The sequence below is a fragment of the Pungitius pungitius genome, chromosome 7, assembly GCF_949316345.1.
Source record: "Pungitius pungitius chromosome 7, fPunPun2.1, whole genome shotgun sequence".
NCBI lineage: Eukaryota > Metazoa > Chordata > Actinopteri > Perciformes > Gasterosteidae > Pungitius > Pungitius pungitius.
The window spans coordinates 20,219,073-20,246,723 of record NC_084906.1 but is presented as its reverse complement, the minus strand read 5'-3'; the positions used below and the strand labels follow the sequence as shown (position 1 = coordinate 20,246,723).

At 52.1% G+C, this 27,651-nt stretch overlaps 1 protein-coding gene across 1 annotated transcript in view; it reads left to right on the top strand.

The window, feature by feature from the left end:
* herc2 (HECT and RLD domain containing E3 ubiquitin protein ligase 2) overlaps positions 1–26,273 on the top strand; it is a 37,296-nt gene extending 11,023 nt beyond the window's left edge. The window contains exons 19-91 of the mRNA XM_037468738.2: positions 14–138; positions 454–632; positions 1,037–1,221; positions 1,326–1,481; positions 1,559–1,744; positions 2,112–2,288; positions 2,400–2,503; positions 2,851–3,001; positions 3,114–3,328; positions 3,472–3,604; positions 3,831–3,958; positions 4,152–4,347; positions 4,427–4,560; positions 4,654–4,830; positions 5,123–5,259; positions 5,348–5,499; positions 5,592–5,783; positions 6,118–6,305; positions 6,406–6,598; positions 7,214–7,396; positions 7,485–7,669; positions 7,830–7,977; positions 8,076–8,272; positions 8,604–8,834; positions 8,916–9,054; positions 9,223–9,369; positions 9,558–9,700; positions 9,945–10,212; positions 10,302–10,444; positions 10,540–10,638; positions 10,853–11,021; positions 11,114–11,239; positions 11,687–11,795; positions 11,887–12,026; positions 12,171–12,361; positions 12,446–12,551; positions 12,698–12,789; positions 12,867–13,042; positions 13,175–13,286; positions 13,782–13,863; positions 13,954–14,188; positions 14,266–14,443; positions 14,938–15,019; positions 15,231–15,402; positions 15,475–15,619; positions 15,718–15,943; positions 16,041–16,215; positions 16,346–16,532; positions 17,033–17,176; positions 17,269–17,460; positions 17,560–17,713; positions 18,068–18,175; positions 18,260–18,391; positions 18,468–18,626; positions 18,705–18,823; positions 18,898–19,023; positions 19,115–19,270; positions 19,343–19,657; positions 19,746–19,960; positions 20,216–20,393; positions 20,484–20,645; positions 20,759–20,850; positions 20,926–21,065; positions 21,364–21,551; positions 21,628–21,825; positions 22,149–22,232; positions 22,447–22,588; positions 22,695–22,889; positions 23,034–23,146; positions 24,141–24,331; positions 24,410–24,515; positions 24,604–24,816; positions 25,631–26,273. Of these exons, the coding sequence (XP_037324635.2) occupies positions 14–138; positions 454–632; positions 1,037–1,221; positions 1,326–1,481; positions 1,559–1,744; positions 2,112–2,288; positions 2,400–2,503; positions 2,851–3,001; positions 3,114–3,328; positions 3,472–3,604; positions 3,831–3,958; positions 4,152–4,347; positions 4,427–4,560; positions 4,654–4,830; positions 5,123–5,259; positions 5,348–5,499; positions 5,592–5,783; positions 6,118–6,305; positions 6,406–6,598; positions 7,214–7,396; positions 7,485–7,669; positions 7,830–7,977; positions 8,076–8,272; positions 8,604–8,834; positions 8,916–9,054; positions 9,223–9,369; positions 9,558–9,700; positions 9,945–10,212; positions 10,302–10,444; positions 10,540–10,638; positions 10,853–11,021; positions 11,114–11,239; positions 11,687–11,795; positions 11,887–12,026; positions 12,171–12,361; positions 12,446–12,551; positions 12,698–12,789; positions 12,867–13,042; positions 13,175–13,286; positions 13,782–13,863; positions 13,954–14,188; positions 14,266–14,443; positions 14,938–15,019; positions 15,231–15,402; positions 15,475–15,619; positions 15,718–15,943; positions 16,041–16,215; positions 16,346–16,532; positions 17,033–17,176; positions 17,269–17,460; positions 17,560–17,713; positions 18,068–18,175; positions 18,260–18,391; positions 18,468–18,626; positions 18,705–18,823; positions 18,898–19,023; positions 19,115–19,270; positions 19,343–19,657; positions 19,746–19,960; positions 20,216–20,393; positions 20,484–20,645; positions 20,759–20,850; positions 20,926–21,065; positions 21,364–21,551; positions 21,628–21,825; positions 22,149–22,232; positions 22,447–22,588; positions 22,695–22,889; positions 23,034–23,146; positions 24,141–24,331; positions 24,410–24,515; positions 24,604–24,816; positions 25,631–25,903 (11,789 nt within the window). The 3' untranslated portion in view covers positions 25,904–26,273. The remainder of the gene's footprint in view (positions 1–13; positions 139–453; positions 633–1,036; positions 1,222–1,325; positions 1,482–1,558; positions 1,745–2,111; positions 2,289–2,399; positions 2,504–2,850; positions 3,002–3,113; positions 3,329–3,471; positions 3,605–3,830; positions 3,959–4,151; positions 4,348–4,426; positions 4,561–4,653; positions 4,831–5,122; positions 5,260–5,347; positions 5,500–5,591; positions 5,784–6,117; positions 6,306–6,405; positions 6,599–7,213; positions 7,397–7,484; positions 7,670–7,829; positions 7,978–8,075; positions 8,273–8,603; positions 8,835–8,915; positions 9,055–9,222; positions 9,370–9,557; positions 9,701–9,944; positions 10,213–10,301; positions 10,445–10,539; positions 10,639–10,852; positions 11,022–11,113; positions 11,240–11,686; positions 11,796–11,886; positions 12,027–12,170; positions 12,362–12,445; positions 12,552–12,697; positions 12,790–12,866; positions 13,043–13,174; positions 13,287–13,781; positions 13,864–13,953; positions 14,189–14,265; positions 14,444–14,937; positions 15,020–15,230; positions 15,403–15,474; positions 15,620–15,717; positions 15,944–16,040; positions 16,216–16,345; positions 16,533–17,032; positions 17,177–17,268; positions 17,461–17,559; positions 17,714–18,067; positions 18,176–18,259; positions 18,392–18,467; positions 18,627–18,704; positions 18,824–18,897; positions 19,024–19,114; positions 19,271–19,342; positions 19,658–19,745; positions 19,961–20,215; positions 20,394–20,483; positions 20,646–20,758; positions 20,851–20,925; positions 21,066–21,363; positions 21,552–21,627; positions 21,826–22,148; positions 22,233–22,446; positions 22,589–22,694; positions 22,890–23,033; positions 23,147–24,140; positions 24,332–24,409; positions 24,516–24,603; positions 24,817–25,630) is intronic.
* The last annotated feature ends 1,378 nt before the right edge of the window (positions 26,274–27,651 follow it).

The window sequence follows — 27,651 nt, the reverse complement described above, 5'->3', positions numbered from 1 at the left end:
TTCGTGCTCGCAGCGTCCGGAAACGAGACGAGCGTGAGTCCCGGGCGTCGCTTCATGATCGACCTGCTGGTCAGCAGCTTGATGGCGGACGGAGGTTTGGAGTCGGCGCTGAACGCCGCCATCACGGCGGAGATCCAGGTCAGTGTTGTCACGTGATGCTACGATGGCAACAACGCTGTGGTTGTGAGACTTGGATACAGATTCCAATACTATATATTTTTTCCTTCTTCCTTGAGTCACAAATTGTATCGGAGGAAGCAAAAGGAGCAAATACAACTTTAGCAGAACGCCACATCCCGTTTCTAGATGTTCATACTTCCATTCTTGATGTCATCCTTTTACTTTCTTAGTTAGTGAACTATTGGAATCCAGCGACTAATACAGAACACAATCGGTTAAAATCCACATCCCTGAACTCCTCTCACCGGATTCTGGTGTTTCTCTCCACCACAGGACATAGAAGCCAAGAAGGAGGCTCAGAAGGAAAAGGAGATCGACGAGCAGGAGGCCAACGCGTCCACCATGCACCGGTCACGCGCCATGCTGGACAAAGACCTCATCAACACCGGCATCTACGAGTCGGCGGGGAAGCAGAGCCTGCCGCTGGTGCAGCTTGTGCAGCAGCTGCTGAGGTAGCTGCTCTTTGGTTGCGCGCCGGGCGGCAGCCTCCCGCACAGAGTCAGCTGATAATGCTGCAGGGCGATAAGGGCAAACATCAGAGGGGTCTGTGGGGGCATCCACGGCTGGATTGCTCTGCCTGTTGAGAGAAAGCAGTAACTCTTTGCTTGCAGCGTAGTATTGAAAACAACAAAAACTGTTATGCTCAACGTTTTGTTTGTTGCTTGTTGTTACACACATTGTTCTTGCATACCTGCTGCTCTTGTAATCCATTTATGTGCTTTATTGTTTCATTAGTCCGCTAAATTGTCCGCCTCAAGGACTACGGCTGGAAATTGTGTCCCCAGCTAATTCTGGCACATTTACATCGCGGCCTCCTGGTAAATAATAACAATAATTAAACCTCTGCTCTCTGCAGGAACATTGCCTCCCAGACCGTCGCGCGGCTGAAGGACGTCGCTCGGCGGATCTCCAACTATCTGGAGGCCGAGCGCGTCAGCAAGGAGCGCTCGGCCTCTCTCGACCTGCTGCTGCGCTTCCAGAGGCTGCTGGTCAGCAAGCTGTACTTCGGCGCCAACAGCATGGAGAGCACCGACGGATACAGTGAGTGCGGTGGGTTGAGCGGCGCTTTTCGGTTCTCGGCCCGCAGCTGTCACGTTGGAGAACAAGCTCTCTGTTGGAGGAATCTGATCTTTCGGTCTTTGCAGATCCGGAGCTCCTGGGCGTCGGCTCCCTGTTAAAGAAGTACATCGCCCTGCTGTGCACTCACATCGGAGACATCCTCCCCGTGGCGACGAGTATTGCCTCCACCGGCCGCCGCCACTTTGCTGAAGTCTCCCGTGTCATTGAAGGAGATCTTACCGGTATTCTCTCCTTCTTCTTCTGAGAGTTCTTATGTGGCAAAGACACCTTTGATTCAGTCTTGATTCTGCCTTAATAGGAGTGCTGCTGCCTGAGTTGGTGGTGTCCATTGTCCTCCTCCTCACCATCGATGCCGGTCTGATGCAGGAGACGGGCTCCATCCCTCTCCTGGCGGGACTCCTGGAGCACTTGGACCGCTTCAACCACTTGGCCCCCGGACATGAGAGGGACGACAACGAGGATCTGGCTTGGCCAGGCATTATGGGTATAATACACTGACTGCCTAGATTCCTTCAAACACCTTCCTCTGGTCTGCGTTGAGATATTCATTTGTATCCAAAAACCTCTTAATACCCAAATTCTTTTGAATGTTCATAAGGATTGTTAGTGTGCCGGTAAAAGTAATCAGTGACTATACTATAACTTGCACATTAATATTCTTAATATGACAATATTCATTTCAATCTCATATTCAGTTTTGATATTTTGAGTGGCTCCTTTTCAGATGAAACTTGGGTGACATGTCGATGTTCTTACCATAGGATCATTCTTTCGACATGTGTTTCATTCACCACTGTGAGTTGAACAAGATCTTTTGTAGAATGTAACTAGCTCTTCTTCTGCTGTGGCAGGATCCTTCTTCACAGGACAAAGTTCCAAGAACAACGAGGAGGTTTGCCTCATTCGCAAGGCCGACCTGGAGAACCACAACAAGGACGGCGGCTTCTGGACGGTCATCGACGGGAAGGTGTACGACATCAAGGACTTCCAGGCTCAGTCCCAGTCGCTGGCGGGAAACAGCATCCTCGGTGAGGCCGGAGGACGCCGCGGCGCCGCAGACAGGGGAGTGATCACCGACGCCAGACCTGGCGTTGAGTTCTCTCTTCGTCCTCGCCGTGACGACGTCTCTCCTCTCACAGCCCAGTTTGCAGGGGAGGACCCGGTGGTCGCTCTGGAAGCCGCGCTGCAGTTCGAGGACACCAAGGAGTCGATGCAGGCCTTCTGCGTGGGCCAGTACATGGAGGTATACATATATTTAGTAAAGCACTGCAAATGTTTCTATGAACAGTTCCAAACACAGTTCTGTTTTCATCACAATATGAAATTGCAATTAATTATTGCAGAACTTCTTTTTAATATGATAGACATCATGTCAGGATTAAAGCAGGTGGACTGGATAGTGTCGGCAGAATATCCTTTAGGAGATGTGGTTAGAACAAAGTCAGATGAGGTGCTGCACAAGGACAGAAAGAGTTTACGATACAACGTGATTTCACGCTCGATCCCTAAGAGGCTTTTCCACGAGGCACCAAATGGTGAGAAACGATCCAGTCTTCCTACATAACTTGGTGGTGTTTTCCTCCTGCACAGCCGAACCAGGAGACGGTCACCACCCCGGACCTGAGCAGCCTGTCGTCCCCGCTCATCGACACGGAGAGGAACCTGGGTCTGCTGCTGGGTCTCCACGCCTCCTACCTGGCCAAGAGCACCCCTCTGTCCCCCATGGAGATAGAATGTGCCAGTGGGTTGAATTATTTGCAAAGCTGCCCAATTAAAAAAAAAAAAAAAAGAACACAGTATTTTTAATGGTTTCAATCTTAACGCTGTATAATTTTTTGTTTCTATCTGCACAGAATGGCTCCAGTCGTCTATATTCTCTGGGGGGCTGCAGACCAGTCAGATCCACTACAACTACAATGAGGAAAAGGACGAAGACCACTGCAGCTCTCTGGGTTCAACCACCCCGGACAAGGCCAAACTGTACTCCCGCAGAATCACCCTCAGTGACCACGCTCAGCCTTTCCTGCAGGCGATCGCTGACAACACCACTCAGGACCACACTGTGAAGGTGCAGCACATCGGGAACATTCACGATAAAACGTTTCCACTGACCTTCCAGTTTAAATGCAGCAGTGCACGCTTTTATTAACAGCCAAAACATGCTGAAATGTATTTTCAACCTGTCATCCTGGTGATTCTCTCGCCTCGTAGGACTTCCTGTGCCAAATCGAGCGTTGCTGTAAGCAGTACCACCTCATCACGCCCATCACCTTCCCCCCGGAGCACCCGGTGGAGGAAGTCGGACGCCTGCTGCTCTGCTGCCTGCTCAAACATCAAGACCTCGGTAACCTAGCAACCGGAGGCTGCACAACTCACCTGCAAGGAAACATGAATGCCTTTCGTGCTATTTAGCATAAGAGGGGGTTGTGCAGAGCGTCCTCTATTGGCCAAAATGAGTATTACAACAACAAACAAAGCTTTTTGCTTAGAAACAATGGTTAATGGATTTAAATAAACGATCCTTCTCACCTGTTCTTAGTTATAATATCTTGTCTCTCTTCCTGTCACAGGCCACATTGCCCTTTCCCTTGTCAGTCAGTGTGCCTTGGGTGTGGACCAAGGGAAACAGAGGTCCCTACCCAAATCTGTGATTGACGTGTGCCGCATGGTCTACCAGGCCAAGTGTTCTTTAATCAAGGTAAGCTTGCTGCCTATAGCTCCTATACTATAATTATTTTTCTTTTTCTTCCAACAAATATAAAAGAGTATCAATAAGGAACCGAACCCCTCCCTAGTAACAAACGACAGATGTTGTGCAGGTAATTTGTGACCGAAGAGAAAGAAGAACGCTGTCGTTTAACAACACGTCCTGTTTGTCCCACTAATGTCAGACGCATCAGGAACAAGGTCGCTCCTACAAGGAGGTGTGCGCCCCCGTCATTGAGCGCCTGCGCTTCCTGTTCAATGAACTGCGTCCAGCTGTGAGCAACGACCTGTCCATCGTGTCCAAACTGAAGCTGCTGAGCTCTCAGCCCCGCTGGAGGAGGATCACCCAAAAACTCATCCGGGACCGCAGGAAAAAAAAAGGTGGCTTTATTTACACCGACTGATTTGTTTTCCTTCGCCGAAGCGGCCCGTTTCTGAATGTCTTGCATATTCCTTTTAGTGCCTAAGAAGTCAGAACCTGCTGACATAGAAGATTCAAAGCTGGAGAATGAAGGGACCAACGGGGAGGAGCTTAATGTCCACATCGTCCCCACGGCTGCCGACAGGAAGTCACCCACCAGCAAGACATCCAAGGTACTTGAACGAGGCTTAGTCACCGGAACATTCACAGCATTATTCAAACAATGAATGCGTTGCTCTGACGTTGCGGCCGCGCTGCTTTATCAGCAGGACCGGCTGCATCCTCTTCTGAACACGGTGGCCAAAGTCCAGAGGTGCCGCTGGCTGAAACGCAGCGTCCTGGGTGTGTTTTCCCAGTCCAGCCTGATGGCCACCATCGTGGAGTTTGCACTGAAAGAGGAGCCGCTGGACGTGGAGAACATGAGGAAGTGTCTTCTCGAACAGGTGATTTGTCAATTACCTCCAGAGTAGAGACGTGTGCATGTACGGACTTCCGTTTATGCTGATTAATCCGCCGGGCCAGAATAAAAGGGTGAAATCTAGATTAAGTGTTCGTACTAAAGGCGTTATGAAAGTTTAAAGGTTGAAAATAAACAAGCATTTAATTTGATGCATGCTTGCTTTTAACTTTATGAACTTTGATTCAACCCAACAAAACAAACACCACAAGCGTGCATTGACTGTCCACATGTGAGCGGGGGAGAAAAAAAAACATGTTGACTGTGCTTGATCGTAGCTGGAGAGGGCCGAGGTGAGGCTCGAGGGCATCGACACCATGCTGAAGTTGGCCTCCAAGAGCTTCCTGCTGCCGTCTGTGCAGTACGCGATGCTCTGTGGCTGGCAACGGGTCATTCCAGAAGGGACCAACATCGGGTGAGTCAGCCGCTTGAGATCCGCAGCACTCTGTGCACTCAGAGTGTGTGTCGTTCTGTGTTAGCCTCAGTGTTTGGGTGCTTTTCAGAGAGCCCCTCTCTGACTGCCTGAAGGATGTGGATCTGATCCCGCCCTTCAACCGCATGCTGCTGGAGGTGACGTTCGGCAAGTTGTATTCTTGGGCCATTCAGAACGTCCGCAACATCCTGCTGGAGGCCGGCACGCGCTTCAAAGAGCTCGGTGAGCGGTTTGGTTTCCTCTCGCAAGCCTAAACTGGTCCCTGTACAACTTCATTCTCACACTAGTGGGGGGGGGTTTCTTATTGTACGCAGGCGTGCAGCCAGTCCCCTTGCAGACCATCACCAACGAGAACCCCGCAGGCCCGAGTCTAGGCACCATCCCTCAAGCCCGCTTCCTTCTGTCCATGGTCCACATGCTGTCCCTGAAACACGGGTCCAACAGCCTCAGCCTGCTGCTCAACTCGGGCCTTCTGGCCCTCACACAGAGCGTCCTCAGGCTCATAGGCGAGTACGCCAGCTCATAAAGGTCACGGAGCCGAGCGGCCCACAAATCAATGAAGGGAGAGAAGAAAAAGCCGGTTATTGATCATGGTTTTAATGAAGTGTTATTATCTACTAAGAGTTTACAGTTTAGCTCTAATATCTGTTATCTACAGAAAACATCCCCTTTTTTTCAACTCCCTCAACAAAACTACATTTTACAAGTTTACATGTGAACCAATAGAAGTGTGTGTATATATATTTTGTGACATAATCAGACTAGAGAAACACAAATCGTGTCCTGATTGAATCATCCTGGAAGCAGAGGGACGTCTGAACTCATTTGGTGGCGTTTCAGGTCCCAGCACAGACAGCAGCGAGGAGGACCTGAGTTTGTGTGCACACGGCGGCTCCGCCACAGTACTGGAGGAGTCCAGAAAGGAGGCGACCCCGACCCCCTTACCCGCCTCAGGCCCTGAGCTGGCCGCCATGATGAAGATAGGCACCAGGGTGATGAGGGGGGTCGACTGGAAATGGGGAGATCAGGTAACTGGACCCATCCGACGGTCACGTTGGCATCCAATAAACCAGGAGAGAGAAGTGTAGTACGTAACCCCTCCCCCCCCACCCTCCGTGTTCTGTCCAGGACGGTCCGGCGCCGGGTCTGGGACGGGTCATCGGGGAGCTGGGGGAGGACGGCTGGATCCGGGTTCAGTGGGATACCTCCAGTACCAACTCTTACCGGATGGGCAAAGAGGGCAAATACGACCTGAAGCTGGCTGAGCCGCCGGCGGCGGCGCTGCCCCCCACCGAGGACTCGGACACGGAGGACGACGCAGGTCGGTCCGAACCGCATGAAGCAGTCGGTCCGCTGTGTTCAGCTCTAGTGTTTAGTGGTGTAACGATGTCCATCTGTGTCAAACCGATCGGTGTTGGACGTCCATGTTGAAATCATAGTGACGATCAACGGACCACGATTTGTGTGAAACCGCATGTCGAGCCTTCAGATGTTTATGTTGCCACTCTTTTAGTATTTATTATTTTGATTTGTTCTATTATTTGACTTGATGAAACAAAGCGTCCTTTTCCTCCAAAGCCTTCAGATTACGTCACAGAAGTTTCTGTTGTTTATTTGGATTATTCAGTGATGATTCATGCCGGTAATGCGGCCAATGAACTGTGTTAATTATTTTCTCTTTGTTTTCCTATTTTATCCAAAACGTAACAAACTGTGACCCTTAAACTGAGGTACGTTGTGAGGTGCACACTTTCTTGTGTGTTACACCACTAATGATATTTCACTCCACTCACTTAACTCTCATGAAGTTAACCAGTTGATCCTCGTATTTTGACACAAACTCAGGTTTTATGGAACTAAATAAGTTTCATACCAGGCTGTTTTAGCTTCATCAAGCCACTGGCAGTGTAATCAAAACGTGCTCCTCTGACCGCAGAAGGTGAGCCGGTGGAGAAGAGCAGCCACCCGACGGCCATGATGCTGACCAGCACGGTCAACCTGCTGAAGACGCTGTCGCTGTCCGTCGGCATCCACGCCGAGGTGCTGCAGACCGACGCCACCCGGACCCTTTGCGGACTTCTGCGGACGCTGGTGGAGAGCGGCGCCAGCGACAAGTCAGGTGACTGAACCGCCGCCGCCACGTCTTTTGTCTTTGTTGGCGTCTTGGCTTTGTTGTTCTAAACCGACGTCGCGTTGGTCGCCGGCAGGCTGTCACTCCCACCGGCTGGTCTCTCGCGAGCAGCACAGGAGCTGGTCCACGCTGGGCTTCATCCGCAGCATCGCGCTGGTGCCCCAGATGTGCAGCACGCTCAGCACCTCCGCGTGGATCGGCCTGCTCATCCGAATCGTAGAAGGGCAGCAGTCCTTCGACGCCGTCACTCTGCAGAGACAGGTGAGACGATGACTAGGGTGTTCAGTCTAAAATGTGATCAGTACGTCATTTTAGGTTTGCATTTGGCTGATCTCTGATAATGTGAATGTTCTCATTCATAACCTAAAAAAAGGTCGTTGTATGAGGATTATTTTTATAATCATAAAACGTTTCTTTTCAGATTCTGGCGCTTCGTCTCCTTCAGGCCGTCCTGCCCTCGTGGGACAAGACTGAGCGCTCTCAAGACATGAAGTTCTTGGTGGAGAAGTTGTTCAACTTTCTGGGAAGCCTCCTAAGCACCTGCTCCTCCGACCTGCCGCTTCTCAGAGGCATGCCCCCCCTCCCCCCCGAGTCGCGTATTCACACCTCGTGTGTTTCAACTCGTTTGCTTTAAGTGTGTGTCGTTAAACCGCCGCTTCCTCTGCAGAGGGTTCCCTGCAAAGGAGGAGGTCCCGCCCCCAGGCGTCCCTCACGGCCACTCACAGCAGCACGCTGGCTGAGGAGATCGTCTCCGTGCTGCGCATTCTGCACGCTCTCGGCCAGTGGAACAGCATGATCAACGATTACATCAACACGCAGCTGAGCGCCATCGGAGACGTCATGGCGGGCTGCCAGTCTGAAGCAGTGAGGAGTGTGTGTGTGTGTGTGTGTGTGTGTGTGTGTGTGTGTGTGTGTGATTGTATGAGCTTCTTGTCAATAGTCAGTGTTTTACTACAGTGGATGGAGCAAAGTGATGTTCTGTTGTGAAAAAAGCATTAAGAAAACAACTAACATATCTTTTTTGACTTGTTTGTTTTGGCCTTATAAAGTTATCTCTTCATAGAGATTCCCTTATCACAAAAATGGTAACTTAAGCGGTGAAATGTTTCCTTTTGGGAAGAGAGCATAGATCGATAGTCAAATCACTGCTGTCCCTTTGACTCCAAAATCCCCCTCATCCACACCTGTGTTTCAGGGCTTCCTGGAGGAGTATTTCCCCTTCTCCGACTCTCCTAGAGTGGGCAGCCTGATGGCGGTGATGGCGGTCATCGGAGGCATCGACGGGCGCCTCCGACTCGGTGGTCAAGTGATCCACGAGGAGTACGGAGAGGGGACCGTCACCCGCATCACCCCCAAAGGACGGATCACCGTCCAGTTCCACGAGATGAGGACCAGCAGGGTGTGTCTGCTCGGCCACCTCAAACCGGTATGGCAGCGTTTTGGAGGCTCACGTGTGCGCCTGCAGCTAGCGCGTTCCAACAATGAAGCACTGACTGTTTCCCCACAGCTTCCCACCGTGTGCTTCAGCGTGCAGAACCTTCCCTTCACTGAGCCCATGCTGGCGGTTTGGGCTCAGCTGGTCAGTCTGGCTGGGAGCAAACTAGAGAAACAACACCTGAAGAAGGCGCTCAGTCGAGGACTCACAGGTAAAGAGAACCTCCAGAGGCTCTGTGTGTGTGTGTGTGTGTGTGTGTATGTAAGGAAATATTGTCTATTTTAGCCCAGAATCCTCATTAAATTTACCTACAGTGGCATTAATTCACCGTTCTTCATGTGACTCATAGATACGTTTATCAAACCTCTCGTCTCTCCAGCCGACCAGGTGGACATCCACCTGCTGCGCTGCCAGCAGCTGAGGCTGTACATCCTAAAGGCAGGACGGGCTCTGCTCTCCCATCAGGACAAACTCAGGCAGATCCTCTCGCAAGCAGCCGTTTTGGACATTGGACCCAACCCCGGCGGTAAGGCGCCACAACCTCAGGTCCAAACTGTGGTGCTTTGGGTGGACACCAGGGCTTCCACGGGGGGGGGGTTTAATTACTACAAATGTCTTTTGATAAATCCCAGCAGCTCTTGTGTCCTCAGTCAGAACCTTCTTTTATTATCAGACAAACCCGTCTCATAACCCTTTTGTTTTTCTGTCTTCCAGAGGACCCGGTGGTGTCCTCTCCTGATGTGGGCGACCTGTCCCCCGAAGGTCCGTTGCCTCCGCTGATCCTCCTGCAGCAGCTGCTGTCTGCTGCCACTCAGCCATCACCCATCAAAGCCATTTTCGACAGGCAGGAGATGGAGGTGAGATTGAATATTAGTACATTGATTCTGCTGTTTATTAGAGAGCAGCGCTTCTGAATTCTGTTTGAGAAAAAATACTTTTCATTTCAATGCTAAATGTGTTTTGTGTAGTTGAAAAAGAAACTGTAAAATGAAGAAAATCACGAATGTTCTCGAGCAGGACAGGAAACGAGTGATGACCATGTTTAGTGGGTGGAGCCTCTGTGTCGGGTTTGACCTCGGCCTCGTGTCTGCGCTCCCGTAGGCTGCGGCTCTGGCGGTGTGTCAGTACCTCGCCGTGGAGTCCGCCCACCCGTCCTCGCCGCTGTTTGAGGAGAGCAGCTCCAGCGAGGCCACCACGCCCGTCACCATACAGCACGTGCGACCCCCCAAACAGAAGAAGCAGAAGACCTCCCCCGTGCCGCCCTTGCCCATAGTGGTCCAGCTCATGGAGATGGGGTTCCCCAAGAAGAACATTGAATTCGCCTTAAAGTCGTTGGCCGGAACTACGGGCGGCACCGCCGGCGTCCCAGGTACGTTTCACTCATTCCTACGGTTCCTTCCAGCCGGTACGTGAACATTTGAGATGTAGCCGTGGAGAGTGATCGAGCGTCCTCGTCAGGTGTGGAGGCTCTGGTGGGCTGGCTGCTGGACCATCCAGACGTTCACGTCACCGAGCTGTCGGATGCCGACACCGCGTCCGACGAGTACTCTGACGAGGAGGTGCTGGAGGAGCTGGAGGAGGCCGAGCCCACGTTCCCTGTGGTACTCTTCATTTTCCTGTTTTTTTTTTTTGTTAGTCCATCGTCTATCAGATTCTCCTCGTGCTCTTATTAATGAATGATGTTGTGGATGATCAGCCTCCAGGTGCAGTGGTGACTGAGAGCCAGACGTTCAAGAAGAGATCGGATTTCCAAAGCAACGATGACTATGCCGTGTACGTGAGAGAGAACATTCAGGTAAGAGCCTTTCTTGTCTTTTTAAATGCTAATTTTGGGTTCGACGCTTGAATCAGAAAACAGACACATTTGTGGGGGGGGGAGAGAAAATGGAATAAAAGTGAATAAAGTTTGTCAAGAGAAATGCTTCCGTGGTAATTCACAGCAGATCATGAGATTAAAAATTTAGCTGAAAGTGCCTTTTAAAGCCCGAGTGCCACCCCGAATCCTGCAGGTGGGGATGATGGTGAAGTGTTGCAGGACGTACGAGGAGGTGTACGACGGAGACGTCGGGAAGGTGATCAAGTTGGACCGAGACGGGCTTCATGACTTAAACGTGCAGTGTGACTGGCAGCAGAAAGGAGGAACCTACTGGGTCCGCTACATCCACATCGAGCTGCTCGGTGAGAAAACCACATCGTCACGCCGACCCGTCGTGGTTTCCTTTTCACGGTTTGGGTCGTTATTGTTTTTTTTTTTTGTTATCGTTCACCAGGATTCCCACCACAAAGCTCTCCCTCTCACATAAAGATCGGCGACAAAGTGCGAGTGAAACCCTCCGTCATCACGCCAAAGTACAAGTGGGGCTCCGTCACCCACCGGAGCGTCGGGGTGGTCAAAGGTCAGCTGCTGAATTGATTCTCCCAAAGGAGCTGATCACCGATAACTGTGAATTATCCTTTATTGTTTATTGAACTATTCTTGTTTTAATAATTCAAAGATATTTATTGATTTCTTATTTGTTTCACTATAATTCAACTATTCAAGTTCCATTTCAAACTATTATTGATATTGTAAATGAAATATTAAAAGGAACAGATGGTAAATTAGCAACTATTGCCAACTGTTTATTTTCTGCCAACCATATAAGGCATATATATATATATATATATATATATATATATATATATATATATATATATATGAAGGAAAAAAAAGTAACACCGTAGCTTTAAAGACTCACAGCTCCAGTGAATATTTATCATGTTCAGTCATCTGATCAAACATGTTCAACTTTTCTCGATTTCTTCTATTTGCAACTCATGATCTTCTGTTCTTAATGTTTCAGCTTTCAGTGCCAACGGGAAGGACGTGATAGTCGACTTCCCTCAGCAGTCCCACTGGACCGGTCTTCTGTCTGAAATGGAACTGGTGCCCAGTGTCCACCCTGGAGTGAGGTGAGTCAATGAATACGGCGGAGCTTTGTGTCTTGATTTAAAAACGCCAGCGTCCTCATCGAGTCGTCCTCATCGAGTCGTCCTCATGCAGGTGCGACGGCTGCCAGATGTTCCCCATAAACGGCCCCAGGTTCAAATGCAGGAACTGTGACGACTTTGACTTCTGTGAAAACTGCTTCAAGAACCGCAAACACAACCCCAGACATTCCTTTGGCAGAATCCACGAGCCGGGTGAGTCGCGCGCTCTCCCAGAATGCATCTGCATACGAGGTCTCAACCTCAGATGCCTCCATAGAGATGAATGATCAGCAGTTTAACTTCATAGTAAAACACGTCATTGAACTATAAACTGCTTCCTGTCTCCCCTCCATTCAGGCCAGTCTCCAGCGTTCTGCGGCCGCTCGGGGAAGCAGCTGAAGAAGCATCCGAGCAGCCAGCGCGGGATGCTGATCGACGATTGGTCGAGAGCCGTCAAGAACCTCAGCGTCTCGTCCTCCGTGAACCAGGCGCCGCGCCTCATCGACTGCAGCGACCAGTGTTGGCAGTCCTCCGGCTCGCAGGGAAAGGCAGGAGACTGCAACTTCGTACCCTGAAAGGCTGTTTTTTTCAGTTTGGGTTTTAGTTCACGGTTTCTTTCTTTCTCTCCACAGCACTGGATCCGTGTGGAGCTCTATCCAGATGTCCTCGTGCACAGGCTGAAGATGGTGGTGGATCCAGCAGACAGCAGCTACATGCCTTCACTGATGGTGGTGTCCGGCAAGTTAAATAAAATACTTATTTTAACTTGTTTGCATCTGGACATTTTTATTATGACTGAAAATGTCATCATTATTATTATTATTATTATTGGGATGTGACTCATTTTTATCATCAGCAGTAATATTCTCTTCGTAAAATTTCAGGCGGAAGCTCTTTGAACAACTTAGTGGAGCTGAAGACGATTAACATCAATCCCACCGACACCACAGTCCTTCTCCTGAGCGACTGCACCGAGGTTGGTTAACAACATCCACTGGCGTTGTAATGAGGTAAAAACACCGACACGATAACAACGACGCGTTTCCCCTCCAGTTCCACCGATACATCGAGGTCGCCATCAAGCAGTGCCGCAGCTCCGGTATCGACTGCAAGATTCACGGACTCTGCATCGTCGGACGCATCAGAGCGGAGGACGAAGACCTGGCGACCGTCCCCTTCCTGGCGTCGGACAACGAGGAAGAGGATGACGACAAAACCGCCACCGGAAGGTGACAAAGGAGCCCTGTTTCAGTTATGGCGGCGGTCGATAGGTCGGGTTTTAGAACGCAACCATCGGCTGGCTTAGACCAGAGCACGGCGGTGCAGCGGGCTCATGGCCGGGACCTCTGTGTTTCCTTTAGTCTCGCTCGGAAGAAGTCTTCAGGTCTGGAGTCTTCGGCAGCCATCAGGACCAAAGTGTTTGTGTGGGGACTGAATGACAAGGACCAGCTGGGAGGACTCAAGGGCTCTAAGGTACAGCTTGTGTGTGTTTGACCTGAGATTAGCTCGTGGCTCAACATGATGCCGCAAATCCTCCTCATAAAGATTAAATCTGAGCATATGACGAAAAAAGGATTTATCCAGATAACGTCAATGGAAGCTTTAAATACAACTATAATGACGTCCGTAGTGGAAATACTCAAAGGGTCACTACTAGTACTTCAGAACTTGGGATCATTTGTTTGGTTCTAGTGGAGAATCCGCCGATTCTAAATGTTATTTTACTTTGTTATTTGCATAAAAAACACAACTGAAATGTTAAGGCCATAAAATTGCAATGCCAGCTGTTAGCTTGGCTACGTAGCCAAGCAGTCAGAAGCTACTGCTAACAAGCTCGTCTCCTGCTAACAGGCGTTATTTACATACGTAACAGGGAGCGGGGAGGTGGCTCCTCCCACGTTTCTCACCAGGGGCGCAGACACACAACCTGCCTCTCACGTCATGCCTTAATTTGTTGTCTTTTCTCAGATCAAGGTGCCGTCCTTCTCCGAAACACTCTCTGCTCTCAACGTGGTGCAAGTAGCCGGTGGTTCAAAAAGCCTCTTTGCAGGTTGGTAATAAAAAAAACGAGTAATCTGAGTTCCATGCTTTTCGTTGCGCGTGTCGTTCTGGATGTGACGGTTCTTCTGTGGTTGCCCAGTGACTGTGGAGGGGAAGATTTACGCGTGCGGAGAGGCCACTAACGGCCGGCTGGGCCTGGGCCTGTCGAGCGGGACCATCCCCATCCCCCGCCAGATCACCGCGCTCAGCAACTACGTGGTGAAGAAGGTCGCCGTGCACTCCGGGGGGCGCCACGCCATGGCGCTGACCGTGGACGGGAAGGTGTTCTCCTGGGGGGAGGGCGACGACGGCAAGCTGGGCCACTTCAGCAGGATGTAAGTCGTTACCGGGCACTCTGTGCATCGCAAATGCCAAAGATGCATTTAAAGGAAAAGTGTGTCTTCCTCCTCAGGAACTGTGACAAACCTCGGCTCATCGAGGCGCTGAAGACCAAGCGCATACGAGACATCGCCTGCGGCAGCTCTCACAGCGCCGCCATCACCTCGTCCGGCGAGCTGTACAGCTGGGGTTTGGGGGAATATGGCCGCCTCGGTCACGGGGACAACACCACGCAGCTGAGGCCTAAACTGGTACGACAAAATAAATGAGTAATCTCTCATTTAACCCGTTACTGGATAATTGTTATCTGATAGATCTTATAATGAAGAAAAGAAATGGTGATGAGGGATCTGGTGTTGATTTGTGGTAAAGTTATGAATCCTGAAGTCATGGATACTTATTAGATTCGGTTTTAGCTCATTATGGGCTCATGAATAAAACATTTTCTTGTTTAAATGACTGCATTATTTAATATTCCTAAAACTAATTTGGATGATGAAACGGGTTTTAGTTTACTTTTATTTTATCTTCATATAAAGGTTCGAACACCCTCTGATTCAATTATTTTTTTCAGATCAATATATTATTTACAATATTTAACAAATTTGATTTAATCTGTTGCATTCATCGGGTGATTTAAATAAGTCAATATTTTTAACTCACTGTACCATAAAAAGAGCTTAGTTTCGCTGCTGTGGACCCACGTGCAGATTGTCCATGAACTTGCTGTGACTTCATCCTCCAGGTGAAAGTGCTTCTGGGACATCGCGTCGTCCAGGTGGCTTGTGGGAGCCGGGATGCCCAAACTCTGGCCCTCACTGATGAAGGTATTTCTGTCCCTTTCCAGTAGAACCAGGGAGCCGTTTATCTCTACGCGGCCATGAGAAGAGCTCCGAGCTCTTCATCTATTGTTATATATAGACTATATATATATTGTTATAATAGAGTCTCCACAGGTCTGAAATATAACGCTCATGGTAGACGGACACGACCCAAAGCGGCTTTGTGGTCGGTAACGTGCGTTTGCCGTCCCGTCAGGGCTGGTGTTCTCCTGGGGCGACGGGGACTTTGGAAAGCTGGGTCGCGGCGGAAGCGAAGGCTGCAACGTCCCTCAGAACATAGAGCGGCTGAACGGGCAGGCCGTCTGCCAGATAGAGTGCGGCGCGCAGTTCTCCCTGGCGCTGACCAAGTCCGGAGTGGTGTGGACCTGGTGAGTGACGCCGCATCGCCGCATCGCCCGTTCACGTCGGGCAGAGGTTTCACGTCTCGCGTTTCCAAACAGGGGGAAGGGCGACTACTTCCGGCTGGGCCACGGCACCGACGTGCACGTGCGGAAGCCCCAGATGGTGGAGGGACTCCGGGGCAAGAAGATCGTCCACGTCGCCGTTGGAGCGCTGCACTGTTTGGCTGTTACAGAAACGGGACAGGTGCGGCGGCCTTGTTGCAAAAAAAAACGTAAATCGCTGAATGAGACGCTACGGAAGCTTTGCGGGGGTCAAGTCCAGTTGTTGTTTTCTCCGCCCAGGTGTTTGCGTGGGGCGACAACGATCACGGGCAGCAGGGCAACGGCACCACCACAGTGAACAGGAAGCCCACGCTGGTTCAGGGTCTGGAGGGGCAGAAGATCACCCGAGTGGCCTGCGGCTCCTCCCACAGCGTGGCCTGGACCACCGTGGACGTGACCACGCCCTCGGTCCACGAGCCGGTGCTGTTCCAGACGGCCAGGGACTCCCTGGGAGCCTCCTATTTAGGTAATGCTCCCTTCTCCCTGCAGCCAAAAAGTAATAATAAATAACTTGATTGCATAATTGATGATATTGTTGTTTTTTTCGGTGTCGTTTTCTGCAGGTGTCCAGTCGGACAGCGACTCCCCCTCGGCGGTCAACAACAAGTTGAGCGGGCAGAGCAGCGTGAAGCCTAACCGGCCCTCGCTGGCGAAGATTCTCCTCAGCCTGGACGGAAACTCGGCCAAGCAGCAGGCGCTGTCCCACGTGCTGTCCGCCCTCCAGATCATGTATGCGAGGTACGAGGACTGGCCGAGGAGCCTTTTCTTCTTTTTAAATAGTCCTTATTGCTCTATGACCTCATCCTCTAGCTGGCGGGCTGCTGGTCATTATTATCGGGGTCACTGTGACAAACTGATGTTTCCTCAGGGACGCAGTGGTCGGCGCTCTGATGCCGGCCAGCATGATCCTGCCGGCCGAGTGTCCTTCCAGCTCCCCGGTTCCCCCGTCTGACTCCTCGTCCTCCTCCAGCGCGAGCGACGAGGAGGGCCCTCCTGTCCTGCCTGAAGCTGAGGAACGAGTCAGCCCCAATCCCTGGCAGGACAAGAAGGGAGAGGTGAGGGTCACGGGGCATCTCACGTGACAAATGACTCACAAACACCAGCCTCGTCTCTGAAGAAGCAGGTTTTTTTGTTTAAAAGCTGCTTCGACTGTATTTTGGGCTGATTTTCTTTGAAAAAGGAAACCTGCAAAGTGTATCTTCTCTCATAGTGACCAGGTGTAGAAATGCACCCATCAGCAAAGTAGCTTTGGGTCCAACATGGAGGCAAAGGAAACTTTCACAGGGAGTCATTTTATCAAAAATAAAACTAAAGTTTTCTACCATACACTTTTAATCCTTAAGGGGATGTCGAGTTGTTTGTTTGAGGTTCAACAGATGGATTAAAGACGAGTAGAAGTATTTTAAGTGAACGCTACAGTTGGTTCTGACGGACCTGAAGCTGTTCTACCTCACAGAATCTGAGGGTTGCAGATCCGAGTCACACTAACCAACCTGCTGCGTTCTGAGAGGAAAAACAGGTTTCCCATTTAATAAATAAAAGTGTTTGTGAGCAGGCTCCCTCGTCAGAAGACGCCCTCACGCCGTCCTCGGCCATCACTCCCTGCGCCTCCGGAGGCTCCTCGCGTCCCTTCATCCCGGTCACCGACGACCCCGGAGCAGCCAGCATCATCGCCGAAACCATGACCAAGACCAAAGAGGCGAGTCCCTCCAGGCTTCTGCTCAGCCCTCAGCCCCCCCCCGACGCGCAGCCACCTCGGGCCTTTCCCAACGTTTCTTCTTCTGTCGCCAGGACTCCGAGAGCCAGAGTAAGGTGGTCGGTCCGGAGCCGCAGTACCTGGACGAGTTCACCAGTCAGCTGGTGCCCGATGACACGCGCGTGATGGTGGACCTGCTCAAGCTGGCCGTGTCCTGTCGCTCCGGGGAGAAGGGCAAGGAGGTGCTGTCGGCCGTGCTGTCCGGGATGGGAACCGCTTACCCTCAGGTGACTCTGCTGATTGCGACTCGGCGAGGAGGACGTCCCGGCTCGGAGGTACGGCGGCGGCTGACGTCCCTCTGCTCTCCGGCGTCGTGTCTCCCGCAGGTGGCCGACATGCTGCTGGAGCTGTGCGTCACCGAGCTGGAGGACGTCGCCACGGACTCGCGGAGCGGCCGCCTGTCCTCCCAGCCGGTGGTTGTGGAGAGCAGCCACCCGTACACGGACGACACCTCCACCAGCGGCACCGTGAAGATTCCAGGTAACCGGGGGAAGCTCGTGGGGCTGCATCAGCGAGAAGAAAAAGCTTCCTTGGAATGCTGCTCAGCCTTTTTACTTTTGTTGCATGTTTATTCATTGTGTTTAAAGTCAGTATCTTTGGGCCGTGTCAGATATAACAGAGCTGCACTGGTGGCTGCGTGGGTCAGTATCGAGGTTGTTAATAGCTTTATAGAAACATTACATGCAATAGCCAGCAAAAAATGCACTCTGACACACACACACACACACACACACACACACACATTTTAAATGGTTTTATAAGCTTAATTCTTGTTCAGGATGCTGCTGGAGATCATTGAGTTTTGGACCACATTTCTCGTTCTTTGCTTGGTAGGCGCCGAGGGTCTGAGGATAGAGTTCGACAGACAGTGTTCCACCGAGCGACGCCACGACCCGCTGACCATCATGGACGGAGCCAATAGGATCGTCTCTGTGAGATCCGGTGAGGTTCTGAAGCTTAAACGGTCAGCGAGTGCGTGCTGTCGGATCACAAATTAACGTGGCGTCGCGCCGCTGTGTGCTTCAGGTCGGGAGTGGTCCGACTGGTCCAGTGAGCTGAGGATCCCCGGAGACGAACTCAAGTGGAAGTTCACCAGCGACGGCTCGGTGAACGGGTGGGGCTGGCGCTTCACCGTCTACCCCATCATGCCTGCTGCTGGTGAGCCGCGTCCGCGTCGCTACTGACACACGGATCGACTGGCTTGTGACGCTGAGCCTCGTCTCTGTGTCCTCAGGTCCCAAAGACTTGCTGTCTGACCGCTGCATCCTGTCCTGCCCGTCCATGGACCTGGTCACCTGTCTGCTGGACTTCAGGCTCAACTTTGCCTCCAACAGGAGCATCGTGCCTCGTCTCGCTGCGTCCCTCGCTGCATGTGCCCAGCTGAGTGCACTAGGTACGGTAATCCAGCATGATGGACCATGATGATAATTTACTATCACCTCTTACACTCAGTACTGTGATGTGCTCGCAGCTGCTGGACACCGGATGTGGGCTCTGCAGAGACTCCGGAAGCTTCTGACCACAGAGTACGGTCAGTCCATCAACATCAACCGGCTGCTGGGCGACAGTGAGGGCGAGGCTCGCTCCATGGTGAGCACCAAGCGACATGAGAACAATCCCCACTTCTTCTGGCCCTCTGTCTAACGAAGCGTTTCTCCTGGCAGAGCTTCACGGGCAGTGCGCTGGCCGCTCTGGTGAAGGGGCTCCCAGAGGCTCTGCAGAGGCAGTACGAGTACGAGGACCCCATCGTCAGAGGAGGGAAGCAGCTGCTGCACAGTCCCTTTTTCAAGGTACGCTTCCACCCAGCAACACGATGCCCCGCCCCCACACCCCCCACCCCCCCCTTGAGATGTGTGAGGCTCACTTGAACCCTGTGTTCAGGTCCTGGTGGCTCTCGCCTGCGACCTTGAGCTCGACACGCTGCCCTGCTGCGCCGAGACCCACAAGTGGGCGTGGTTCCGGCGCTACTGCACGGCCTCCAGAGTCGCCGTGTCTCTGGACAAGAGGACCTCCCTGCCGAGACCCTTCCTGGACGAGGTGAGCATGCGCACGTTTTTTTTTTTTTTGACCTCATGAAGTGAGAACGCTGCTAATCATCGCTCTCTGAAGGTCACCAAGAAGATCCGCGAGCTGATGGCGGACCACGAGAGCATGAACGGCCTCCACGACAGTCACGACTTGTTCAAGCGCGAGCACGACGAGCAGCTCGTGCAGTGGATGAACCGGCGGCCGGACGACTGGACCCTCTCCGCCGGGGGCAGCGGCACCATCTACGGCTGGGGCCACAACCACAGGGGTCAGCTAGGGGGCATCGAGGGGGCCAAGGTCAAAGTGCCCACGCCCACCGAAGCCCTCGCCACGCTGCGCCCGGTGCAGCTCATCGGCGGCGAGCAGACTCTGTTTGCCGTCACCGCCGACGGAAAGGTCCGCCCCCGATGGTTCGCGTTAAACATTCACATGACGGGGATCACGTGTTCATCACTAATGATCAAGGTCGTGTCCTCTCCCTCAGCTGTACGCTACGGGATACGGCGCCGGGGGCAGGCTGGGGATCGGCGGCACGGAGTCCGTGTCCACGCCGACTCTGCTGGAGTCCATCCAACACGTCTTCATCCGCAAGGTGGCCGTGAACTCCGGAGGGAAGCACTGCCTGGCGCTGTCCTCGGAGGGAGAAGTGTACTCGTGGGGAGAGGCCGAGGACGGGAAACTGGGTCACGGGAACCGAAGGTCTGGATCACACGGAACACTTTCGCACCACACGCCATCATCACGAGTCCACGTCACGTTAAATAGGTTCAAAGCACAGGTTGAAGTCGTTCTTTAGAAACGCTGTACAGAATCAAACCTCATATCATAGTGGTTTTGCATTTAAGGAGTAGTAGTTTTCTAGAGAAAAAACATCATCCAGTTTTTGATTTTGACCGATTCTCAAGCCAGAGTCGAAGTTGTTTCCATAGTAACGACGATCCCTCTTGACTTCAGCCCCTGCGACCGTCCTCGCGTCATCGAGTCCCTGCGGGGGGTGGAGGTGGTGGACGTCGCCGCCGGAGGGGCGCACAGCGCCTGCATCACCGCCAGCGGGGAGCTCTTCACCTGGGGGAAGGGTCGCTACGGACGTCTGGGACACGGAGACAGTGAGGACCAGCTCAAACCCAAACTGGTGAGAGATCCCCCCCCGCCCCCCACGGCTCCCACCTGGAGGCCCACAGAACACTGAAGGTTAAACGGCTTGTGTCTCCGCTTCGTCCAGGTGGACGCACTGCAGGGTCACCGGGTCATCGACGTAGCCTGCGGCAGCGGGGACGCCCAGACGCTTTGTCTCACGGACGATGACATGGTCTGGTCCTGGGGGGACGGGGACTACGGCAAACTGGGCCGCGGAGGAAGTGACGGCTGCAAAATCCCCATGAAGGTGAGTCCGTTTGAGCGGTTGTTCTATACAGGAAGACGCTGAGAAAAGTTCTCGGCTGATGCCATTGGTTCCGTCTAAATAATATTTAATTACATCCAGCGGTTGTTTTCCAGATCGACTCGCTGACGGGCCTCGGCGTGGTCAAAGTCGAGTGCGGCTCCCAGTTTTCGGTGTCTCTCACTAAGTCTGGAGCCGTGTACACGTGGTACGTGCGGCGCCTCTCTTCCCCTCGTTGTTGTCGTTGTCCCAGTGGTGCTTGACGCGTTGTGCCGTCTCTCAGGGGGAAAGGGGACTACCACCGGCTCGGCCACGGCTCCGACGACCACGTCCGGCGCCCGCGTCAGGTTCAGGGGCTGCAGGGCAAGAAGGTGATCGCCATCGCCACGGGGTCGCTGCACTGTGTGTGCTGCACGGAGGAGGGTAAGCGTTCCCTCATGTGTGTGTGTCGGTTCCATTTACGTCGTTGTTTACATGAAATTCTTATTTTTGCTCTTATTTAAAAACAATTCAAATAAACACTATTACTACTGATCTGTTTACGCAACACATGAAGTCGAAAGACAGGCGGCTTTGGTTAGTCGATGACTAAATTGATCGCAGGTCCCCGTCTTCACACTGAAGTCAGCTGTGATTAAATAAAACTGCATCCTTAATGTGATCATCTGAGTCGGGTCGGAGCCTCACAGGGAGCCGTTGTGCTTTCTTGTACATCTTCTAGGAGAAGTCTACACGTGGGGGGACAACGACGAGGGGCAGCTGGGAGACGGGACCACCAACGCCATCCAGAGGCCGCGGCTGGTGGCCGCGCTTCAGGGCAAGAAGATCAACAGGGTGGCCTGCGGTTCCGCTCACACCCTCTCGTGGTCCACCAGCAGGCCCACCAACGCCGGGAAGCTGCCGGCTCAGGTAGTCACTTCTCCAGCAGGGGGCAGTAAAGCTCCTGCGGGTCGACGCGTCTGACTGTCTGAGTGGTGTGTTCAAGGTCCCCATGGAGTACAACCACCTGCAGGAGATCCCCATCATGGCCCTGAGGAACCGGCTGCTGCTGCTGCATCACATCTCGGAGCTCTTCTGCCCGTGTATTCCCATGTTCGACCTGGAGGGTCGGCTGGGTCAGACGGGCCACGGACCCCCGGTGGGCTTCGACACGCTCCGAGGGATCCTCATCTCCCAGGGCAAGGTGGGGCAGCGTCACCTGTACACACAGAACAGCGCGCCTGAAACGCAGTTTAGACGGAGTTCTTAAGTCCGGTGGATTATTCGATGCATTCCAGGGTCTCGTTAACCTTTTTAACCTTTCAAGTGTTGGCCAAATCATTACTGGCGCCAAGAGCACTTTGTGTGATTTCATCTGTTTTTTTGTGCAGTTTTACGTAATTTTTGCTTATGTGTTTGCATCACTGCGAGAGGAAGATGTACAAGAAATAACATGGCTGCGGAGTATTTTGCATCAAGGAAAGGATGAGTCATGACACAATGATCTAAACGATTGTCTGTGAACAGGAAGCCGCGTTCAGGAAGGTGGTTCAAGCCACGATGGTGAGGGACCGACAGCATGGAGCCGTGGTGGAGCTCAACAGGATACAGGTAGGAAATGCACACGCCTGCCGTAGTCTTCCTCCTGCTCTTCCTCCTGTAACATGTGATGTCTTTCATAAGGGGATTAGTGTGTCTGTGGTTCCCCCCCCCTCATCAAACTGTCATATCCAGGATTATCTATCTTGCAGGAAGTAATTAAACACAGAGCAGAAACAAACTTTTGAGTTTTCTTCTTTCTTCTTTGTTGTGGTTCTTGTCGCAGGTGAAGCGTTCCCGCAGCAAAGGGGGTCTCGCGGGCCCCGACGGAACCAAGTCCGTGTTCGGTCAGATGTGCGCCAAGATGAGCTCGTTCAGCCCCGACAGCCTGCTGCTCCCCCACCGAGTGTGGAAGGTCAAGTTTGTGGGTGTGTTCACGTGTCGCCTCGAGGCGCGTCGCCCCCTCTTAAACGTAACCCCCCCCCCCCGCGCTGTTTCTTTAAGAGCGGGCCTTTCTCTTGTCTGTGGTCCCAGGGGAGTCCGTGGACGACTGCGGCGGGGGCTACAGCGAGTCCATCGCCGAGATGTGCGAGGAGCTGCAGAACGCGCTGACGCCGCTGCTCATCGTCACGCCCAACGGCCGCGACGAGTCGGGCGCCAACAGGGACTGTTTCCTGCTGAACCCGGCGGCCAAGTCCCCGCTTCACATGAGCATGTTCCGCTTCCTGGGTACGAGCCGCCGGCGGCGTCCTGCAAGCACACGCGTGTTTCCTTTTGAAATGCGGTTTCAGCTGATGACACTGCGAGGGGCGTCGTTCCGGGCGTTTCTGCTCTCGGCGTCATGTGATTTGTTCTCGTTTTGGTCGTCTGCAGGAGTCCTCCTGGGCATCGCCATCCGGACCGGGAGCCCTCTGAGTCTGAACCTGGCCGAGCCGGTGTGGAAGCAGCTGGCCGGCATGAACCTGACCATCGCCGACCTCAGCGAGGTACGCACGCGTAGCGCGGCGGGCGTGAGGCCTCTAAAGGCTCGGCGTTAGCTACACGTCATACAAACTATGCGCCGTCCTCTGCCCTGTTGCTCGACGTCGTAGCGAGTCTATGGGAACAAATTCTTTAATCGGTCAATCGTTGATTTCTGCAGGCGTTAATCTGCTGAACTTGAGGCCCGTCTGCATGTTATTCTGCTCGTACGGATATGAAAGCACTCGCAGGAAAATGTGTTTGCACAAATATCCGTGTGAAACATCAACTTAAGTCCTGAGTGGCTTTGAGGTCAAATCGACATGATCGTGATCCATCAGGGACTAAGCAGGCGAACTGGGGGGCGGAGCCACAGTCCAAAACCCGGATCCCGTCTCCCAGAGGTGCAGAAAGTCCGTGTAAACCGTGTTTGCTTTGTCTGTCAGTACAGGGTTTGATCAATGTGACCTGAATGAAAAGCCTCTGGGGAAAAGGTCTGTGTGGACGTCTGTTCTCGTCAGACATTAAGCAGCACAAAGCCCTCATGATCTGCATCACAACCTGCAGAGAGAACACATTCCTACACATTCCTGCTCCGATTAAACCGTAATCTCCTCAGTGAGAAACTGTTCACTTCAGTAAAGAGAAGTCTTGAGTCCACTGCTTTCCTCACGCTGAGATCATGAGCTCCTGAACCGTCTCTGGGAGGGAAAAGAAGACCTTTTATTCCCCTCACAAAGCTGCTCTTGTTTAGCGCTTTGTGGCCCTGAGAGATTAGAAAGGTTAGAATGGAGACGAGTCCAGCGTAGGAGACGAGGAGCTCACGGGAGCCGAGTGCGTCAATGCATGAACCCACCAAGGGCCTTCAGGGTGTCTGGGGGACATTGAAGGAACAGTGTGTGATATTTATGGGCATTACTTTACTACAGAAATGGAATCTACAGGAGCCCAGAGCGGACAAACTGAGGGAATAAAGCAATCGTCTCATGTTCCATGACGTTCTCCTTCGTACGTCTGCAGGTGGATAAGGATTTCATTCCCGGCTTGATGTACATTCGGGACAACGAGGCCACGGCGACGGAGTTCGAGGCCATGAGCCTCCCCTTCACGGTGCCCAACGCCAGCGGGCAGGACATCCAGCTCAGCTCCAAGTACTCCCACATCACCCTGGAGAACCGCGCCGAGTACGTCCGCCTGGCCATCAACTACCGGTGAGTCATGAGCCACTTCCCCCCCCCCCCCAAAGTCTGTCTTTGTGTCTGAACCTCCTGATTGGTGTCCTCCTCCAGGCTCCATGAGTTTGACGAGCAGGTGTCGGCGGTCCGTGAGGGGATGGCTCGCGTGGTTCCCGTCCCCCTGTTGTCTCTGTTCACCGGATACGAACTGGAGACCATGGTCAGTGAGAGCAAGCTGTGCAGTGTGGCCTCTGTCCTCCTGCTGTGTGTCCCCGGGCTCACAGTGAGTTGTCCCCCCCCCCCCTCAGGTATGTGGAAGCCCGGACATCCCGCTCCACCTGCTGAAGTCAGTGGCCACGTATAAAGGGGTGGAGCCCACGTCGTCGCTCATCCAGTGGTTCTGGGAAGTGATGGAGTCCTTCTCCAACACGGAGAGGTCCCTCTTCCTGAGGTTCGTCTGGGGGCGAACGCGTCTGCCGCGCACCATCGCCGACTTCCGGGGGCGGGACTTCGTTGTGCAGGTAAGAAGCGCACACCTGTCCAAAAGTTAGAAAGTCCTTATTGAAGCTATTTCGGCATGACTCTTGCAGCCAGTGAACAGGAAGTGACCATATTTGGAATGTGGAGTGATGTCATCAATGATGTCTGTCAATCAGTATGTAGCCCCGCCTTAAATCATCCCCTCCTCTATGGTCTGTTTGACTCTAAATGGACCATCATTCGCCCCCTGCTGGTCACTACACAGAAGTAGTCATTTCCTCATAGACGTCTATGGGAGCAGAGGAGTCGCCCCCTGCTGGTCACTACACAGAAGTAGAGTCATTTCCTCATAGACGTCTATGGGAGCAGAAGAGTCGCCCCCTGCTGGTCACCACACAGAAGTAGAGTCATTTCCTCATAGACGTCTATGGGAGCAGAAGAGTCGCCCCCTGCTGGTCACTACACAGAAGTAGAGTCATTTCCTCATAGACGTCTATGGGAGCAGAAGAGTCGCCCCCTGCTGGTCACTACACAGAAGTAGAGTCATTTCCTCATAGACGTCTATGGGACCAGAGGAGTCGCCCCCTGCTGGTCACTACACAGAAGTAGAGTCATTTCCTCATAGACGTCTATGGGAGCAGAGGAGTCGCCCCCTGCTGGTCACTACACAGAATGCAGCTTTACCACATGAAGCTTTGAGGTCACTTTTTTAGGACCCACATTCTTTGGCTCGTACGAGGAAGCTAACGCTGGGTCCAAAGAGGTGACGCCGTCCTGCGGCTGCTCTGCATGGAGCCTGCGTCCCGCGTGGCCACACGAGTCCCTAAAGAGCGCCGTCTTCTCTGTCCCCCGCAGGTGCTCGATAAGTACAACCCCCCCGACCACTTCCTGCCAGAGTCCTACACCTGCTTCTTCCTGCTCAAGCTGCCCAGGTACTCGTGCAAGCAGGTGCTGGAGGAGAAGCTCAAATACGCCATCCACTTCTGCAAGTCCATCGACACCGACGACTACGCCCGCATCGCGCTGTCCGGGGAGCCGGCCGCCGACGACAGCAGCGAGGACTCGGACAACGAAGACGCCGACTCCTTCGCCTCCGACTCCACCCAGGACTACCTGACGGGGCACTGAGGGCCGCGACCGCACCCCCGTCAACACGCACATTCATTCAAGTGGGGGAAAGGGTGCAATGAGCTGAAGCTTTAGTCTCCGGCTGCACATGTAATTGTTGTCACATGGGAGTTATGTATATTGTTACAGTTTTAAAAATAATAATATGAAAAGCACTGTGGTAGATTCCCTCCCTAGTTTGTAAATAGAAGTCTATGTACAACAGAACCGTAATATCACTTTCCACAAACGCATTCTTAACTTAACGTCTGAAGATCTGCCCCCCCCCCTGAAGAATGTACATAATATGATTGTGCCATGTATTCACAGGTCTCATTCCTGCATATTCAATGTTAATACGTTTCTGTTAATAAATACCAATGCAAAAAGGGATTGTGTGCAGGTGTCGTGGCTCATTGGTTGCTGGCCGTGTTGTGAACAGGAAGTGAGCGCGTTCCTCGTCAGCTGATGTCTGCGTGATGCAGACGGCGATGGCCGTTTCCTTTGGCCCGTGAGCGGTTTTCATTTTGCCTTCTGGAGGGATCTTCAGCATGTGAAGAGGGATGAAAGAGATTCCTGTGATTCCTCCCCGGTGTCACATTCCTCGGTGTGTATTAGATGACACACACTCCATCACACACATTATTGCGCGCCGTTAAACAACAGTTTAAGCATCTTGAGCCTTGAAGTGGCAGCTTCCAGCGCCTTGAGAGTGATTCAATGTTTTTGATTTAATATTGAAACCAATGTTTTTGTATAAAACTGTTGCGTAATTACGTATTTGGGACAGTGACACAAGCACCTGTCTGTCAGTCTATTGCCTAATAAAATAATTGTATCAATCGACTAGTTTTAATTTTAATATCCAGTTTCAAAACGTTTTGAGTGTTTTTAAATAATTATGTTTTGACTTATGTTTTGAGCAAAATAAGTTCTAAGCAAACATAACTTTGCAGAGATTAAAATGTTTCATAGCTTGTCACAGTTCTGCCTCTTTAGGCTGTAAAACAGTTTTCTTCACACGACAGATTTTGTCTTCATCGTTCTTCAATCGATCTCTGAAGATTCACATCTGGCTTTTCTGAAGGAGAGAATTTTAGTTTATTTATTTTCGTGTGAAATGCTGATTATTTCTTTATGGGTCAGTTTGAGTCACATGTTGCTTCGTGGTATAAATAGGGCCGGTTTAGGAATATAAAACAGTTAAAATGCTTCATCATTCAGTTCAATCATTTGACACAAGTGATGTGTAAATGTCACGTTAATGTTAAATAACCCCAATAATACAAATAACTGTTTTACATTCATGTACCTTTTTAGTTCTGCTTTTTATTTATTATTAAGATGTTTAACACGTCCGTGCAGACGTTTGGATCGTGTGTGTGTGTGTGTGTGTGTGTGTGTGTGTGTGTGTGTGTGTGTGTGTGTGTGTGTCCAGACGGAGGCTCTCAGCAGCAGCAGCATCATGTGACTGCATGAGGCAGGAAGACAAAAGAGCGTGATGGTCCTGCGTCTGCTTTGAACTCTGGGAAAAAAAGAAAGCTTCTTGTTTCTGGGAATAACGGAGACTCCTCCCCCTGCAGGAAATGTGCTGCAGCAACAGTTTTATTCTATAAGATGCTTCGTGAATAAAACTCGTCAAAAGCAGCTAAAGGTTCAACTTTTTCTTCCCCCCGTCGCCCCCCCCCCCCTGACCAGGTGACCGGCGCACCTCAGGAGGTGGATGACGGCGAGGTCACATGACCTCTCAGAGAGGGACTCATTCATCA